Source organism: Oculina patagonica, chromosome 3 (assembly GCF_052425735.1).
Source record: "Oculina patagonica isolate OP01 chromosome 3, crgOcupat, whole genome shotgun sequence".
Classification (NCBI taxonomy): Eukaryota; Metazoa; Cnidaria; class Anthozoa; order Scleractinia; family Oculinidae; genus Oculina; species Oculina patagonica.
Genome location: NC_135760.1, coordinates 26,587,346 through 26,604,913, shown reverse-complemented (window position 1 = coordinate 26,604,913; position 17,568 = coordinate 26,587,346). Strand labels below are relative to the sequence as shown.

At 40.1% G+C, this 17,568-nt stretch overlaps 2 protein-coding genes across 2 annotated transcripts in view; one reads left to right on the top strand and one right to left on the bottom strand.

Annotated features, from left to right (window-relative positions):
* The window catches only part of LOC144647262 (RNA N(6)-adenosine-methyltransferase mettl16-like), a 176,192-nt gene that overhangs the window by 119,358 nt on the left and 39,266 nt on the right, over window positions 1-17,568 (top strand). The gene's annotated exons all lie outside the window — the stretch shown is intronic.
* The window catches only part of LOC144647242 (uncharacterized), a 31,537-nt gene that overhangs the window by 3,381 nt on the left and 10,588 nt on the right, over window positions 1-17,568 (bottom strand). Inside the window, exons 11-31 of the mRNA XM_078507013.1 lie at window positions 17,272-17,474; window positions 16,333-16,479; window positions 15,491-15,707; window positions 14,734-14,936; window positions 13,798-13,944; window positions 12,957-13,173; window positions 12,200-12,402; window positions 11,268-11,414; window positions 10,426-10,642; window positions 9,673-9,875; window positions 8,741-8,887; window positions 7,899-8,115; window positions 7,148-7,350; window positions 6,209-6,355; window positions 5,364-5,580; window positions 4,612-4,814; window positions 3,660-3,806; window positions 2,797-3,013; window positions 2,047-2,249; window positions 893-1,039; window positions 98-236 (exon numbers count right to left, since the gene is read on the bottom strand). Of these exons, the coding sequence (XP_078363139.1) occupies window positions 98-236; window positions 893-1,039; window positions 2,047-2,249; window positions 2,797-3,013; window positions 3,660-3,806; window positions 4,612-4,814; window positions 5,364-5,580; window positions 6,209-6,355; window positions 7,148-7,350; window positions 7,899-8,115; window positions 8,741-8,887; window positions 9,673-9,875; window positions 10,426-10,642; window positions 11,268-11,414; window positions 12,200-12,402; window positions 12,957-13,173; window positions 13,798-13,944; window positions 14,734-14,936; window positions 15,491-15,707; window positions 16,333-16,479; window positions 17,272-17,474 (3,891 nt within the window). The remainder of the gene's footprint in view (window positions 1-97; window positions 237-892; window positions 1,040-2,046; window positions 2,250-2,796; window positions 3,014-3,659; window positions 3,807-4,611; window positions 4,815-5,363; window positions 5,581-6,208; window positions 6,356-7,147; window positions 7,351-7,898; window positions 8,116-8,740; window positions 8,888-9,672; window positions 9,876-10,425; window positions 10,643-11,267; window positions 11,415-12,199; window positions 12,403-12,956; window positions 13,174-13,797; window positions 13,945-14,733; window positions 14,937-15,490; window positions 15,708-16,332; window positions 16,480-17,271; window positions 17,475-17,568) is intronic.

Here is a 17,568-nt window from a genome sequence, read left to right as displayed (position 1 = left end):
AGTACCTTTCACTTGGCACTTTTTTTGTTCAATATTTTGCAAAATAAAATTTAGGATTATGTGGGTTTCGTATTCCTTCATGTGGCATGAAACTCACCTGGTGTCGGAGTAGGAATGTTAGGAACTGTCATTTTGTCACTCCACCCCCTGGTGTTTTGAGAATGTCGAACGAAGTTTGTGCTGCTAGTGATGTCATTACCGCCATACGCCCAAATTACATGGAACTGATTGCCAGCCTGTAATAGAAATGAAAAGTTCAATTTTGACAGCTTTATTCAGCACTCATGGAGTGCAAAAATACAAATGATATGTTGACCTGCAAACGACACCATTGACACTTGTTTTACTGAGACATGACTGTGATTATGCCTGAAGCTCTGGATAAGGAAGTATTTTAATGTTTGCTATTGAAAAATGGAAACCTCTACTTTGAGAAAAAAAATGCTAGTTAAGGGTTGAAAGTAATTTTATGGCATAAAAACCATTTAAGCGCTGGGAAAATAAGATAAAAATGTCAGCCATTTTAGTTTAATTGACTCGAATTCTTCGCTCGCGGCTATGTTCGTGCCGCAAACGCACTGTAGTACCATACCCCCGTAAACCACAAATAACCACACAATTTGGTAATGTTAGGTTGTTTTAATTTTTGCAGAGAAAGGCTAAAAATGTACGCTCATACAGAGCCACTGAGCTGCGCAAGCTTATTCTACCGTTAAAATAAAAAAACCCTGGTACACACATTGTATCTAGTCGGGGCACTATTTACTGCACCTCATTCGCAGCTAGTCCTCGCGCAATTTGTTCTTACAAAGAAATTAAAGCTGGGCTTTAATTTCAAACTCTCCATTTTGTCTTTTACATGATTAAAACAGAGGTTAAGTTCCATGCTTACCACAAACTTGTAATCTTTACTATCTTCGGTATCACGTGGTCTCTCAAACATCAGCTCTGTGTATCCACCTGATTCCGATGCAGACAGCAGTTTGTAATCCTGATTAGCGTCAGGTTGTGGTTGAGTACGTCCTTGAGTGTAATAGTCCTGATGATAATTAGAAAAGGTAGTGAATTAATAAAAAGTCATTTTCAAGTTTGACTCGTTTCATTGAATCTCATGAAGTTGTTGATCATACTTATCAGTTCTTTTCGAAAGCTGTAAAAATAATTCCTTGGCGAAATCGCGATAAAAATTTATTAGCGCGAGCAATAAATATATCAGTAATGTAGCAGCTTGAAGCAACTTGTAATTCTACTGGTACTCTTCTGTATCATGAAGTTGCTATAGTTTTTTAGGCATTGTTTCATTTGTTTGTTGTATCAGTTGTTCTATCGAAGAGTGGCGTGCCATTCATACAAAACCTTGCTTGATCTAGAGCTGCTAGCCGATAAATAACTTAAATGTGCAGGGCTAAACGTTAACCATTTCGGCCCTACGTGTACACGTCATTCCAGTTCGCCCGGGTGAGTGTAGCTGAAGCCGCACGGTGCTAGTGTGATAACTAAAGTACGAGTAATACAGTAGAGTGGAACAAAAGTAGAGATAAAATAAGAGAAACCCGGTCACTTTAAGATCTCTAACCCTGTCCTCCGAGCCATCTTTTACAGAGCGTTTATATAAGAAAAGTTGCCCCTGCCAACCAAGCCAAAAACTGCCACTCTCAGTTTCCCAAATGCTCATATGTCCAGACTTGTCCTTGGTAGAGGAGGTCAAAATTGCCAGATTGTTCACATGGAAAAAAAACGTTGCTCGGCCCCTGGGGTCGCCCTACCTTCAATACGAGTCACCCCCTACCCAGGGTCAACCTGAGGTGCCCCAAACCAACTTTGCGATTTCTCATATGAACGGTTTGCAGCTATTCATAAAGAAACGTATAAAAAGTTCTCTCGCCCTGGGTAGCTCGGTATGGAGAGTAACCCTTCTCTAGGGACAACTTTTCTCCATGTAAACAGGCCCTTTACATGTTATTTAATTCTCAATATTGAAATACCACCATGCCAATCCTCAGAATTATTTTATAGGCAAAGATTCTTATAAGAAAAACAACTCACATTCAAATATCCTTGACCATTGTCGAACCCTCCAACAATGACGTCATAGTTCTGCATGTTGTTCGGTGCATTTTCCGCGAAACCAAATCCGACCCAGCCAGTTGTTTTAACTCTCAGGCGAATAACGATCTTATCATATTTAGTGTCAAAATACCACATCACCATAAATTGATTGTTGTCAAAAGAAAGAGTTACATTAAATCCTGTGGGAAAAAACGTGTAAATGTAAACTAATTGTCATCATCATACTTTGAAAGCAATATAAAATTGGCTGTAGGAACGTTGTTTGGGTTTTTCCTTTTTCTACAATAGAAGCAATTAATACGACCATCCTGGGTCGAAGAAGTCCTAAAAGCTTCGCTCTCGGAGAACTGCCCGCGTCTCTTCAGATGCCTATGTATGGTCAAGAAGTTCTTGCTATCTGCGATCCATACACCACAGATATTCTGCCATATATAGGTAACCGTATTTAAAAGTGAGCTCAGGAAGTCTCGGCTAATATCTTGCACAGCGCTGCATACAGCAAGCAGACTTTATACAACTATAAAAGTACGATTTTTGACATTTTGTTGAAAAATAAAACAATCACTTCTGCTTAATCTTGCGAAATTTTGACTGATTGAATTCAGTGGTCTGTGACCTCATTGGCTAAGTATCAGGCGATATACTGCGAGATTTCTTGGTATAAGGCGTTGAATATGTTGGAGATTTTTGTTGCTAGTTTTCATAATTTATAAATCTGGATCTCACCTGTTGTAGGGTTTGGTATGTTCGCCGTGGTCATGGCCATCGGAGGAGAAGAAGAAGGAGTAGGATTAATGGAAGGTGTGAGTGTTACTTGAAGGATGTTAGGAACTGTCATTTTGTCACTCCACCCCCTGGTGATTTGAGAATGTTGATCGAAGTTGGTGCTGCTACTGATGTCATTACCGCCATACGCCCAAATTACATGGAACTGATTGCCGGCCTGTAATAGAAATGAAAAGTTCAATTTTGACAGCTTTAGATAGCACTCATGGAGTGCAAAAATACAAATGATATGTTCACCTGCAAATGACACCATCGACACTAGTTTTACTTAGACATCACTGTGATTATGCATATAGCTCTGGGTGAAGTTTTTAATGTTTGCTATGAATAATGCAAACCTCTTCTTTGAGAAAACTGAAGACATTGCTAGTAAAGGTTGACAGAAGTAATTTTATAGCAAAAATTCATTTAAGCGCTGGGAAAATAAGTTAAAAAATGTCAGCCATTTTAGTTTAAATGACCTGAATTCTTCTTTCGCGGCTATGCTCGTGCCCCATACTCACTGTAGTACCATACCACCGTAAGCCACAAATAACAACACAATTTGTTAACGTTAGGTTGTTTTAATTTTTTTGCAGAGAAAGACTAAAAATGTACGCTCATACAGAGCCACTGAGCTGCGCAAGCTTATTCTACCAATGCAATATAAAAACACCCTGGTACACACAATGTATCTACGAGGCACTATTTACTATACCTCAATCGCAGCTAGTCCTTGCTCAATTTGCTCTCTTAAAGAAATTAAAACTGGGCATTCAAACTCTCCATGTTGCCTTTTTCAAAGGTATAAGTAACATACTTACCACAAACTTGTAATCTTTACTATCTCCAGTATCGAGTGGTCTCTCAAACATCAGCTCTGTGTATCCACCTGATTCTGATGCAGACGTCAGGTTGTAATCCTGATTAGCGTCAGGTTGTGGCTGAGTACGTCCTTGAGTGTAATAGTCCTGATGATAATTAAGTAATTGGTAGCGAATTAATCAATAGAAAGACATATTTCAAGCTTAACTTGTCTTATAAATCTCATAAGGTTGTTGATCATACTGCTTAGCTATGGAAATCCATCATTCGTCGTCACGGAAACGGCCGACCCCTGTTTTACCCGATCAACCCACGATAAATAGCTTAAATGTGCAGGGCTAAACGTCAACCTTTCCGAACCTACACACGCCATTCCAGTTCGCTTGGGAGAGTGTAGCTAAGGTGAAGCCGCACGGTGCTTGTGTGATAATAAATACAATAGAGTAGAACTAAAGTGAATAGAACCTGGTCACGTTTGGGGCTTTTGTCTTTGAAGAAATGTTGTCCCAAATAAGAGAGTTACCCTCTCCTTCGAGCCACCTTTTACTGAGCGTTTATAAAAGAAACGTTGGCCCTGTCAACCGGGGCAAATAGACAACTCCGGCGAAGGCAAAAATAGCCAGAGTGTTCACATGGGAAAAAGTTGTTCGTCCCCTAGGATCACCCTACCTTTAAAGCGAGTCACCCTCTACCCAGGGTCAACCTGTCACTGTGCCCCAAGCCAACTTTGCGATTTTCTTCGGTTTGCAGCCAGTTATAAAGATAAGTATGTAAAAGCCCTCTCGCCCGGCGCAGCTCGGTATGAAGGGTAAACTTTCTACCAGGGTCAACTTTTTTCCATGTAGACTTTACCTGCTATTTTGTTCTTAACTAGAATTGAAATGCTACCGTGGTAATCCGCCATTAGAATTGTCTAATAGGCAAAGGATTGTTATAAGAAAAACAACTCACATTCAAATATCCTTGACCATTGTCGAACCCTCCAACAATGACGTCGTAGTTCTGCATGTTGTTCGGTGCATTTTCCGCGAAACCAAATCCGACCCAGCCAGTTGTATTAACTCTCAGGTGAATAACGATCTTATCATATTTAGTGTCAAAATACCACATCACCATAAATTGATTGTTGTCAAAAGAAAGAGTTACATTAAATCCTGTGGGGAAAAACGTGTAAATGTAAACTAATTGTCATCTTCATACTTTGAAAGCAATATAAAATTGGCTGTAGGAACGTTGTTTGGGTTTTTCCTTTTTCTACAATAGAAGCAATTAATACGACCATCCTGGGTCGAAGAAGTCCTTAAGCTTCGCTCTCGGAGAACTGCCCGCGTCTCTTCAGATGCCTATGTATGGTCAAGAAGTTTTTGCTATCTGCGATCCATACACCACAGATATTCTGCCATATAGATCAGGTAACCGTATTTAAAAGTGAGCTCAGGAAGTCTCGGCTAATATCTTGCACAGCGCTGCATACAGCAAGCAGACTTTATACAACTATAAAAGTACGATTTTTGACATTTTGTTGAAAAATAAAACAATCACTTCTGCTTAATCTTGCGAAATTTTGACTGATTGAAGTCAGTGGTCTGTGACCTCATTGGCTAAGTATCAGGCGATATACTGCGAGATTTCTTGGTATAAGGCGTTGAATATGTTGGAGATTTTTGTTGCTAGTTTTCATAATTTATAAATCTGGATCTCACCTGTTGTAGGGTTTGGTATGTTCGCCGTGGTCATGGCCATCGGAGGAGAAGAAGAAGGAGTAGGATTAATGGAAGGTGTGAGTGTTACTTGAAGGATGTTAGGAACTGTCATTTTGTCACTCCACCCCCTGGTGATTTGAGAATGTTGAACGAAGTTGGTGCTGCTAGTGATGTCATTACCGCCATACGCCCAAATTACATGGAACTGATTGCCGGCCTGTAATAGAAATGAAAAGTTCAATTTTGACAGCTTTAAACAGCACTCATGGAGTGCAAAAATACAAATGATATGTTGACCTGCAAACGACACCATCGACACTAGTTTTACTTAGACATGACTGTGATTATGCATATAGCTCTGGGTGAAGCGAATAATGCAAACCTCTTCTTTGGAAAACTGAAGACATTGCTAGTAAAGTTGACAGAAGTAATTTTATGGCAAAAATTCATTTAAGCGCTGGGAAAATAAGTTAAAAAATGGCAGCCATTTTAGTTTAAATGACCTGAATTATTCTTTCGCGGCTATGTTCGTGCCCCATACTCACTGTAGTACCATACCACCGTAAGCCACAAATAACAACACAATTTGGTAACGTTAGGTTGTTTTAATTTTTTTGCAGAGAAAGACTAAAAATGTACGCTCATACAGAGCCACTGAGCTGCGCAAGCTTATTCTACCAATGCAATATAAAAACACCCTGGTACACACAATGTATCTACGAGGCACTATTTACTATACCTCAATCGCAGCTAGTCCTTGCTCAATTTGCTCTCTTAAAGAAATTAAAACTGGGCATTCAAACTCTCCATGTTGCCTTTTTCAAAGGTATAAGTAACATACTTACCACAAACTTGTAATCTTTACTATCTCCAGTATCGAGTGGTCTCTCAAACATCAGCTCTGTGTATCCACCTGATTCTGATGCAGACGTCAGGTTGTAATCCTGATTAGCGTCAGGTTGTGGCTGAGTACGTCCTTGAGTGTAATAGTCCTGATGATAATTAAGTAATTGGTAGCGAATTAATCAATAGAAAGACATATTTCAAGCTTAACTTGTCTTATAAATCTCATAAGGTTGTTGATCATACTGCTTAGCTATGGAAATCCATCATTCGTCGTCACGGAAACGGCCGACCCCTGTTTTACCCGATCAACCACGATAAATAGCTTAAATGTGCAGGGCTAAACGTCAACCTTTCCGAACCTACACACGCCATTCCAGTTCGCTTGGGAGAGTGTAGCTAAGGTGAAGCCGCACGGTGCTTGTGTGATAATAAATACAATAGAGTAGAACTAAAGTGAATAGAACCTGGTCACGTTTGGGGCTTTTGTCTTTGAAGAAATGTTGTCCCAAATAAGAGAGTTACCCTCTCCTTCGAGCCACCTTTTACTGAGCGTTTATAAAAGAAACGTTGGCCCTGCCAACCGGGGCAAATAGACACGGCGAAGGCAAAAATAGCCAGAGTGTTCACATGGGAAAAAGTTGTTCGTCCCCTAGGGTCACCCTACCTTTAAAGCGAGTCACCCTCTACCCAGGGTCAACCTGTCACTGTGCCCCAAGCCAACTTTGCGATTTTCGCAGCCAGTTATAAAGATAAGTATGTAAAAGCCCTCTCGCCCGGCGCAGCTCGGTATGAAGGGTAAACTTTCTACCAGGGTCAACTTTTTTCCATGTAGACTTTACCTGCTATTTTGTTCTTAACTAGAATTGAAATGCTACCGTGGTAATCCGCCATTAGAATTGTCTAATAGGCAAAGGATTGTTATAAGAAAAACAACTCACATTCAAATATCCTTGACCATTGTCGAACCCTCCAACAATGACGTCGTAGTTCTGCATGTTGTTCGGTGCATTTTCCGCGAAACCAAATCCGACCCAGCCAGTTGTATTAACTCTCAGGTGAATAACGATCTTATCATATTTAGTGTCAAAATACCACATCACCATAAATTGATTGTTGTCAAAAGAAAGAGTTACATTAAATCCTGTGGGGAAAAACGTGTAAATGTAAACTAATTGTCATCTTCATACTTTGAAAGCAATATAAAATTGGCTGTAGGAACGTTGTTTGGGTTTTTCCTTTTTCTACAATAGAAGCAATTAATACGACCATCCTGGGTCGAAGAAGTCCTTAAGCTTCGCTCTCGGAGAACTGCCCGCGTCTCTTCAGATGCCTATGTATGGTCAAGAAGTTCTTGCTATCTGCGATCCATACACCACAGATATTCTGCCATATAATCAGGTAACCGTATTTAAAAGTGAGCTCAGGAAGTCTCGGCTAATATCTTGCACAGCGCTGCATACAGCAAGCAGACTTTATACAACTATAAAAGTACGATTTTTGACATTTTGTTGAAAAATAAAACAATCACTTCTGCTTAATCTTGCGAAATTTTGACTGATTGAATTCAGTTGTCTCTGACCTCATTAGCTAAGTATCAGGCGATATACTGCGAGATTTCTTGGTATAAGGCGTTGAATATGTTGGAGATTTTTGTTGCTAGTTTTCATAATTTATAAATCTGGATCTCACCTGTTGTAGGGTTTGGTATGTTCGCCGTGGTCATGGCCATCGGAGGAGAAGAAGAAGGAGTAGGATTAATGGAAGGTGTGAGTGTTACTTGAAGTATGTTAGGAACTGTCATTTTGTCACTCCACCCCCTGGTGTTTTGAGAATGTTGAACGAAGTTGGTGCTGCTAGTGATGTCATTACCGCCATACGCCCAAATTACATGGAACTGATTGCCGGTCTGTAATAGAAATGAAAAGTTCAATTTTGACAGCTTTAAACAGCACTCATGGAGTGCAAAAATACAAATGACATGTTGACCTGCAAACGACACCATCGACACTAGTTTTACTTAGACATGACTGTTATTATGCATATAGCTTGGGTTAAGGAATAATGCAAACCTCTTCTTTGGAAAACTGAAAACATTGCTAGTAAATTGAGAGAAGTAATTTTATGGCAAAAAATCATTTAAGCGCTGGGAAAATAAGTTAAAAAATATCAGCCATTTTAGTTTAAATGACCTGAATTATTCTTTCGCGGCTATGTTCGTGCCCCATGCTCACTGTAGTACCATACCACCGTAAGCCACAAATAGCAACACAATTTGGTAACGTTAGGTTGTTTTAATTTTTTTGCAGAGAAAGACTAAAAATGTACGCTCATACAGAGCCACTGAGCTGCGCAAGCTTATTCTACCAATGCAATATAAAAACACCCTGGTACACACAATGTATCTACGAGGCACTATTTACTATACCTCAATCGCAGCTAGTCCTTGCTCAATTTGCTCTCTTAAAGAAATTAAAACTGGGCATTCAAACTCTCCATGTTGCCTTTTTCAAAGGTATAAGTAACATACTTACCACAAACTTGTAATCTTTACTATCTCCAGTATCAAGTGGTCTCTCAAACATCAGCTCTGTGTATCCACCTGATTCTGATGCAGACGTCAGGTTGTAATCCTGATTAGCGTCAGGTTGTGGCTGAGTACGTCCTTGAGTGTAATAGTCCTGATGATAATTAAGTAATTGGTAGCGAATTAATCAATAGAAAGACATATTTCAAGCTTAACTTGTCTTATAAATCTCATAAGGTTGTTGATCATACTGCTTAGCTATGGAAATCCATCATTCGTCGTCACGGAAACGGCCGACCCCTGTTTTACCCGATCGATAAATAGCTTAAATGTGCAGGGCTAAACGTCAACCTTTCCGAACCTACACACGCCATTCCAGTTCGCTTGGGAGAGTGTAGCTAAGGTGAAGCCGCACGGTGCTTGTGTGATAATAAATACAATAGAGTAGAACTAAAGTGAATAGAACCTGGTCACGTTTGGGGCTTTTGTCTTTGAAGAAATGTTGTCCCAAATAAGAGAGTCACCCTCTCCTTCGAGCCACCTTTTACTGAGCGTTTATAAAAGAAACGTTGGCCCTGTCAACCGGGGCAAATAGACAGGCGAAGGCAAAAATAGCCAGAGTGTTCACATGGGAAAAAGTTGTTCGTCCCCTAGGGTCACCCTACCTTTAAAGCGAGTCACCCTCTACCCAGGGTCAACCTGTCACTGTGCCCCAAGCCAACTTTGCGATTTTCGCAGCCAGTTATAAAGATAAGTATGTAAAAGCCCTCTCGCCCGGCGCAGCTCGGTATGAAGGGTAAACTTTCTACCAGGGTCAACTTTTTTCCATGTAGACTTTACCTGCTATTTTGTTCTTAACTAGAATTGAAATGCTACCGTGGTAATCCGCCATTAGAATTGTCTAATAGGCAAAGGATTGTTATAAGAAAAACAACTCACATTCAAATATCCTTGACCATTGTCGAACCCTCCAACAATGACGTCGTAGTTCTGCATGTTGTTCGGTGCATTTTCCGCGAAACCAAATCCGACCCAGCCAGTTGTATTAACTCTCAGGTGAATAACGATCTTATCATATTTAGTGTCAAAATACCACATCACCATAAATTGATTGTTGTCAAAAGAAAGAGTTACATTAAATCCTGTGGGGAAAAACGTGTAAATGTAAACTAATTGTCATCTTCATACTTTGAAAGCAATATAAAATTGGCTGTAGGAACGTTGTTTGGGTTTTTCCTTTTTCTACAATAGAAGCAATTAATACGACCATCCTGGGTCGAAGAAGTCCTTAAGCTTCGCTCTCGGAGAACTGCCCGCGTCTCTTCAGATGCCTATGTATGGTCAAGAAGTTCTTGCTATCTGCGATCCATACACCACAGATATTCTGCCATATATAGGTAACCGTATTTAAAAGTGAGCTCAGGAAGTCTCGGCTAATATCTTGCACAGTGCTGCATACAGCAAGCAGACTTTATACAACTATAAAAGTACGATTTTTGACATTTTGTTGAAAAATAAAACAATCACTTCTGCTTAATCTTGCGAAATTTTGCATGACTGATTGAAGTCAGTTGTCTCTGACCTCATTAGCTAAGCATCTGGCGATATTCTGCGAGATTTCTTGGTATAAGGCGTTGAATATGTTGGAGATTTTTGTTGCTAGTTTTCATAATTTATAAATCTGGATCTCACCTGTTGTAGGGTTTGGTATGTTCGCCGTGGTCATGGCCATCGGAGGAGAAGAAGAAGGAGTAGGATTAATGGAAGGTGTGAGTGTTACTTGAAGTATGTTAGGAACTGTCATTTTGTCACTCCACCCCCTGGTGTTTTGAGAATGTTGAACGAAGTTGGTGCTGCTAGTGATGTCATTACCGCCATACGCCCAAATTACATGGAACTGATTGCCGGTCTGTAATAGAAATGAAAAGTTCAATTTTGACAGCTTTAAACAGCACTCATGGAGTGCAAAAATACAAATGACATGTTGACCTGCAAACGACACCATCGACACTAGTTTTACTTAGACATGACTGTTATTATGCATATAGCTTGGGTTAAGGAATAATGCAAACCTCTTCTTTGGAAAACTGAAAACATTGCTAGTAAATTGAGAGAAGTAATTTTATGGCAAAAAATCATTTAAGCGCTGGGAAAATAAGTTAAAAAATATCAGCCATTTTAGTTTAAATGACCTGAATTATTCTTTCGCGGCTATGTTCGTGCCCCATGCTCACTGTAGTACCATACCACCGTAAGCCACAAATAACAACACAATTTGGTAACGTTAGGTTGTTTTAATTTTTTTGCAGAGAAAGACTAAAAATGTACGCTCATACAGAGCCACTGAGCTGCGCAAGCTTATTCTACCAATGCAATATAAAAACACCCTGGTACACACAATGTATCTACGAGGCACTATTTACTATACCTCAATCGCAGCTAGTCCTTGCTCAATTTGCTCTCTTAAAGAAATTAAAACTGGGCATTCAAACTCTCCATGTTGCCTTTTTCAAAGGTATAAGTAACATACTTACCACAAACTTGTAATCTTTACTATCTCCAGTATCGAGTGGTCTCTCAAACATCAGCTCTGTGTATCCACCTGATTCTGATGCAGACGTCAGGTTGTAATCCTGATTAGCGTCAGGTTGTGGCTGAGTACGTCCTTGAGTGTAATAGTCCTGATGATAATTAAGTAATTGGTAGCGAATTAATCAATAGAAAGACATATTTCAAGCTTAACTTGTCTTATAAATCTCATAAGGTTGTTGATCATACTGCTTAGCTATGGAAATCCATCATTCGTCGTCACGGAAACGGCCGACCCCTGTTTTACCCGATCGATAAATAGCTTAAATGTGCAGGGCTAAACGTCAACCTTTCCGAACCTACACACGCCATTCCAGTTCGCTTGGGAGAGTGTAGCTAAGGTGAAGCCGCACGGTGCTTGTGTGATAATAAATACAATAGAGTAGAACTAAAGTGAATAGGACCTGGTCACGTTTGGGGCTTTTGTCTTTGAAGAAATGTTGTCCCAAATAAGAGAGTCACCCTCTCCTTCGAGCCACCTTTTACTGAGCGTTTATGAAAGAAACGTTGGCCCTGTCAACCGGGGCAAATAGACAGGCGAAGGCAAAAATAGCCAGAGTGTTCACATGGGAAAAAGTTGTTCGTCCCCTAGGATCACCCTACCTTTAAAGCGAGTCACCCTCTACCCAGGGTCAACCTGTCACTGTGCCCCAAGCCAACTTTGCGATTTTCGCAGCCAGTTATAAAGATAAGTATGTAAAAGCCCTCTCGCCCGGCGCAGCTCGGTATGAAGGGTAAACTTTCTACCAGGGTCAACTTTTTTCCATGTAGACTTTACCTGCTATTTTGTTCTTAACTAGAATTGAAATGCTACCGTGGTAATCCGCCATTAGAATTGTCTAATAGGCAAAGGATTGTTATAAGAAAAACAACTCACATTCAAATATCCTTGACCATTGTCGAACCCTCCAACAATGACGTCGTAGTTCTGCATGTTGTTCGGTGCATTTTCCGCGAAACCAAATCCGACCCAGCCAGTTGTTTTAACTCTCAGGTGAATAACGATCTTATCATATTTAGTGTCAAAATACCACATCACCATAAATTGATTGTTGTCAAAAGAAAGAGTTACATTAAATCCTGTGGGGAAAAACGTGTAAATGTAAACTAATTGTCATCTTCATACTTTGAAAGCAATATAAAATTGGCTGTAGGAACGTTGTTTGGGTTTTTCCTTTTTCTACAATAGAAGCAATTAATACGACCATCCTGGGTCGAAGAAGTCCTTAAGCTTCGCTCTCGGAGAACTGCCCGCGTCTCTTCAGATGCCTATGTATGGTCAAGAAGTTCTTGCTATCTGCGATCCATACACCACAGATATTCTGCCATATAGATCGAGGTAACCGTATTTAAAAGTGAGCTCAGGAAGTCTCGGCTAATATCTTGCACAGCGCTGCATACAGCAAGCATACTTTATACAACTATAAAAGTACGATTTTTGACATTTTGTTGAAAAATAAAACAATCACTTCTGCTTAATCTTGCGGAATTTTGCATGACTGGTTTAATTCAGTTGTCTGTGACCTCATTGGCTAAGCATCAGGCGATATTCTGCGATATTTCTTGGTATAAGGCGTTGAATATGTTGGAGATTTTTGTTGCTAGTTTTCATAATTTATAAATCTGGATCTCACCTGTTGTAGGGTTTGGTATGTTCGCCGTGGTCATGGCCATCGGAGGAGAAGAAGAAGGAGTAGGATTAATGGAAGGTGTGAGTGTTACTTGAAGGATGTTAGGAACTGTCATTTTGTCACTCCACCCCCTGGTGTTTTGAGAATGTTGAACGAAGTTGGTGCTGCTAGTGATGTCATTACCGCCATACGCCCAAATTACATGGAACTGATTGCCGGTCTGTAATAGAAATGAAAAGTTCAATTTTGACAGCTTTAAACAGCACTCATGGAGTGCAAAAATACAAATGACATGTTGACCTGCAAACGACACCATCGACACTAGTTTTACTTAGACATGACTGTTATTATGCATATAGCTTGGGTGAAGGAATAATGCAAACCTCTTCTTTGGAAAACTGAAGACATTGCTAGTAAATTGACGGAAGTAATTTTATGGCAAAAAATCATTTAAGCGCTGGAAAAATAAGTTAAAAATTATCAGCCATTTTAGTTTAAATGACCTGAATTATTCTTTCGCGGCTATGTTCGTGCCCCATACTCACTGTAGTACCATACCGCCGTAAGCTACAAATAACAACACAATTTAGTATCGTTAGGTTGTTTTAATTTTTTTGCAGAGAAAGGCTAAAAATGTACGCTCATACAGAGCCACTGAGCTGCGCAAGCTTATTCTACCAATGCAATATAAAAACACCCTGGTACACACAATGTGTCTACGAGGCACTATTTACTATACCTCAATCGCAGCTAGTCCTTGCTCAATTTGCTCTCTTAAAGAAATTAAAACTGGGCATTCAAACTCTCCATTTTGCCTTTTCAAAGGTACAAGTAACATACTTACCACAAACTTGTAATCTTTACTATCTCCAGTATCGAGTGGTCTCTCAAACATCAGCTCTGTGTATCCACCTGATTCCGATGCAGACTTCAGTGTGTAATCCTGATTAGCGTCAGGTTGTGGCTGAGTACGTCCTTGAGTGTAATAGTCCTGATGATAATTAAGTAATTGGTAGCGAATTAATCAATAGAAAGACATAGTTCAAGCTTAACTTGTCTTAATAAATCTCATAAAGTTGTTGATCATACTGCTTAGCTATGGAAATCCATCATTCGTCGTCACGGAAACGGCCGACCCCTGTTTTACCCGATCGATAAATAGCTTAAATGTGCAGGGCTAAACGTCAACCTTTCCGAACCTACACACGCCATTCCAGTTCGCTTGGGAGAGTGTAGCTAAGGTGAAGCCGCACGGTGCTTGTGTGATAATAAATACAATAGAGTAGAACTAAAATGAATAGAACCTGGTCACGTTTGGGGCTTTTTTCTTTGAAGAAATGTTGTCCCAAATAAGAGAGTCACCCTCTCCTTCGAGCCACCTTTTACTGAGCGTTTATAAAAGAAACGTTGGCCCTGCCAACCGGGGCAAATAGACAGGCGAAGGCAAAAATAGCCAGAGTGTTCACATGGGAAAAAGTTGTTCGTCCCCTAGGGTCACCCTACCTTTAAAGCGAGTCACCCTCTACCCAGCTGGGTCAACCTGTCACTGTGCCCCAAGCCAACTTTGCGATTTTCGCAGCCAGTTATAAAGATAAATATGTAAAAGCCCTCTCGCCCGGCGCAGCTCGGTATGAAGGGTAAACTTTCTACCAGGGTCAACTTTTTTCCATGTAGACTTTACCTGCTATTTTGTTCTTAACTAGAATTGAAATGCTACCGTGGTAATCCGCCATTAGAATTGTCTAATAGGCAAAGGATTGTTATAAGAAAAACAACTCACATTCAAATATCCTTGACCATTGTCGAACCCTCCAACAATGACGTCGTAGTTCTGCATGTTGTTCGGTGCATTTTCCGCGAAACCAAATCCGACCCAGCCAGTTGTTTTAACTCTCAGGTGAATAACGATCTTATCATATTTAGTGTCAAAATACCACATCACCATGAATTGATTGTTGTCAAAAGAAAGAGTTACATTAAATCCTGTGGGGAAAAACGTGTAAATGTAAACTAATTGTCATCTTCATACTTTGAAAGCAATATAAAATTGGCTGTAGGAAAGTTGTTTGGGTTTTTCCTTTTTCTACAATAGAAGCAATTAATACGACCATCCTGGGTCGAAGAAGTCCTTGAGCTTCGCTCTCGGAGAACTGCCCGCGTCTCTTCAGATGCCTATGTATGGTCAAGAAGTTCTTGCTATCTGCGATCCATACACCACAGATATTCTGCCATATAGATCGAGGTAACCGTATTTAAAAGTGAGCTCAGGAAGTCTCGGCTAATATCTTGCACAGCGCTGCATACAGCAAGCAGACTTTATACAACTATAAAAGTACGATTTTTGACATTTTGTTGAAAAATAAAACAATCACTTCTGCTTAATCTTGCGGAATTTTGCATGACTGGTTTAATTCAGTTGTCTGTGACCTCATTGGCTAAGCATCAGGCGATATTCTGCGAGATTTCTTGGTATAAGGCGTTGAATATGTTGGAGATTTTTGTTGCTAGTTTTCATAATTTATAAATCTGGATCTCACCTGTTGTAGGGTTTGGTATGTTCGCCGTGGTCATGGCCATCGGAGGAGGAGAAGAAGGAGTAGGATTAATGGAAGGTGTGAGTGTTACTTGAAGGATGTTAGGAACTGTCATTTTGTCACTCCACCCCCTGGTGTTTTGAGAATGTTGAACGAAGTTTGTGCTGCTAGTGATGTCATTACCGCCATACGCCCAAATTACATGGAACTGATTGCCGGCCTGTAATAGAAATGAAAAGTTCAATTTTGACAGCTTTAAACAGCACTTATGGAGTGCAAAAATACAAATGACATGTTGACCTGCAAACGACACCATCGACACTAGTTTTACTTAGACATGACTGTTATTATGCATATAGCTTGGGTTAAGGAATAATGCAAACCTCTTCTTTGGAAAACTGAAGACATTGCTAGTAAATTGACGGAAGTAATTTTATGGCAAAAAATCATTTAAGCGCTGGGAAAATAAGTTAAAAAATATCAGCCATTTTAGTTTAAATGACCTGAATTCTTCTTTCGCGGCTATGTTCGTGCCCCATGCTCACTGTAGTACCATACCGCCGTAAGCCACAAATAACAACACAATTTGGTAATGTTAGGTTGTTTTAATTTTTTTGCAGAGAAAGGCTAAAAATGTACGCTCATACCGAGCCACTGAGCTGCGCAAGCTTATTCTACCAATGCAATATAAAAACACCCTGGTACACACAATGTATCTACGAGGCACTATTTACTATACCTCAATCGCAGCTAGTCCTTGCTCAATTTGCTCTCTTAAAGAAATTAAAACTGGGCATTCAAACTCTCCATTTTGCCTTTTTCAAAGGTACAAGTAACATACTTACCACAAACTTGTAATCTTTACTATCTCCAGTATCAAGTGGTCTCTCAAACATCAGCTCTGTGTATCCACCTGATTCTGATGCAGACGTCAGGTTGTAATCCTGATTAGCGTCAGGTTGTGGCTGAGTACGTCCTTGAGTGTAATAGTCCTGATGATAATTAAGTAATTGGTAGCGAATTAATCAATAGAAAGACATAGTTCAAGCTTAACTTGTCTTAATAAATCTCATAAAGTTGTTGATCATACTGCTTAGCTATGGAAATCCGTCATTCGTCGTCACGGAAACGGCCGACCCCTGTTTTACCCGATCGATAAATAGCTTAAATGTGCAGGGCTAAACGTCAACCTTTCCGAACCTACACACGCCATTCCAGTCCGCTTGGGAGAGTGTAGCTAAGGTGAAGCCGCACGGTGCTTGTGTGATAATAAATACAATAGAGTAGAACTAAAATGAATAGAACCTGGTCACGTTTGGGGCTTTTTTCTTTGAAGAAATGTTGTCCCAAATACTAGTAAGAGAGTCACCCTCTCCTTCGAGCCACCTTTTACTGAGCGTTTATAAAAGAAACGTTGGCCCTGTCAACCGGGGCAAGTAGACAGGCGAAGGCAAAAATAGCCAGAGTGTTCACATGGGAAAAAGTTGCTCGTCCCCTAGGGTCACCCTACCTTTAAAGCGAGTCACCCTCTACCCAGGGTCAACCTGTCACTGTGCCCCAAGCCAACTTTGCGATTTTCGCAGCCATTTATAAAGATAAGTATGTAAAAGCCCTCTCGCCCGGCGCAGCTCGGTATGAAGGGTAAACTTTCTACCAGGGTCAACTTTTTTCCATGTAGACTTTACCTGCTATTTTGTTCTTAACTAGAATTGAAATGCTACCGTGGTAATCCGCCATTAGAATTGTCTAATAGGCAAAGGATTGTTATAAGAAAAACAACTCACATTCAAATATCCTTGACCATTGTCGAACCCTCCAACAATGACGTCGTAGTTCTGCATGTTGTTCGGTGCATTTTCCGCGAAACCAAATCCGACCCAGCCAGTTGTTTTAACTCTCAGGTGAATAACGATCTTATCATATTTAGTGTCAAAATACCACATCACCATGAATTGATTGTTGTCAAAAGAAAGAGTTACATTAAATCCTGTGGGGAAAAACGTGTAAATGTAAACTAATTGTCATCTTCATACTTTGAAAGCAATATAAAATTGGCTGTAGGAACGTTGTTTGGGTTTTTC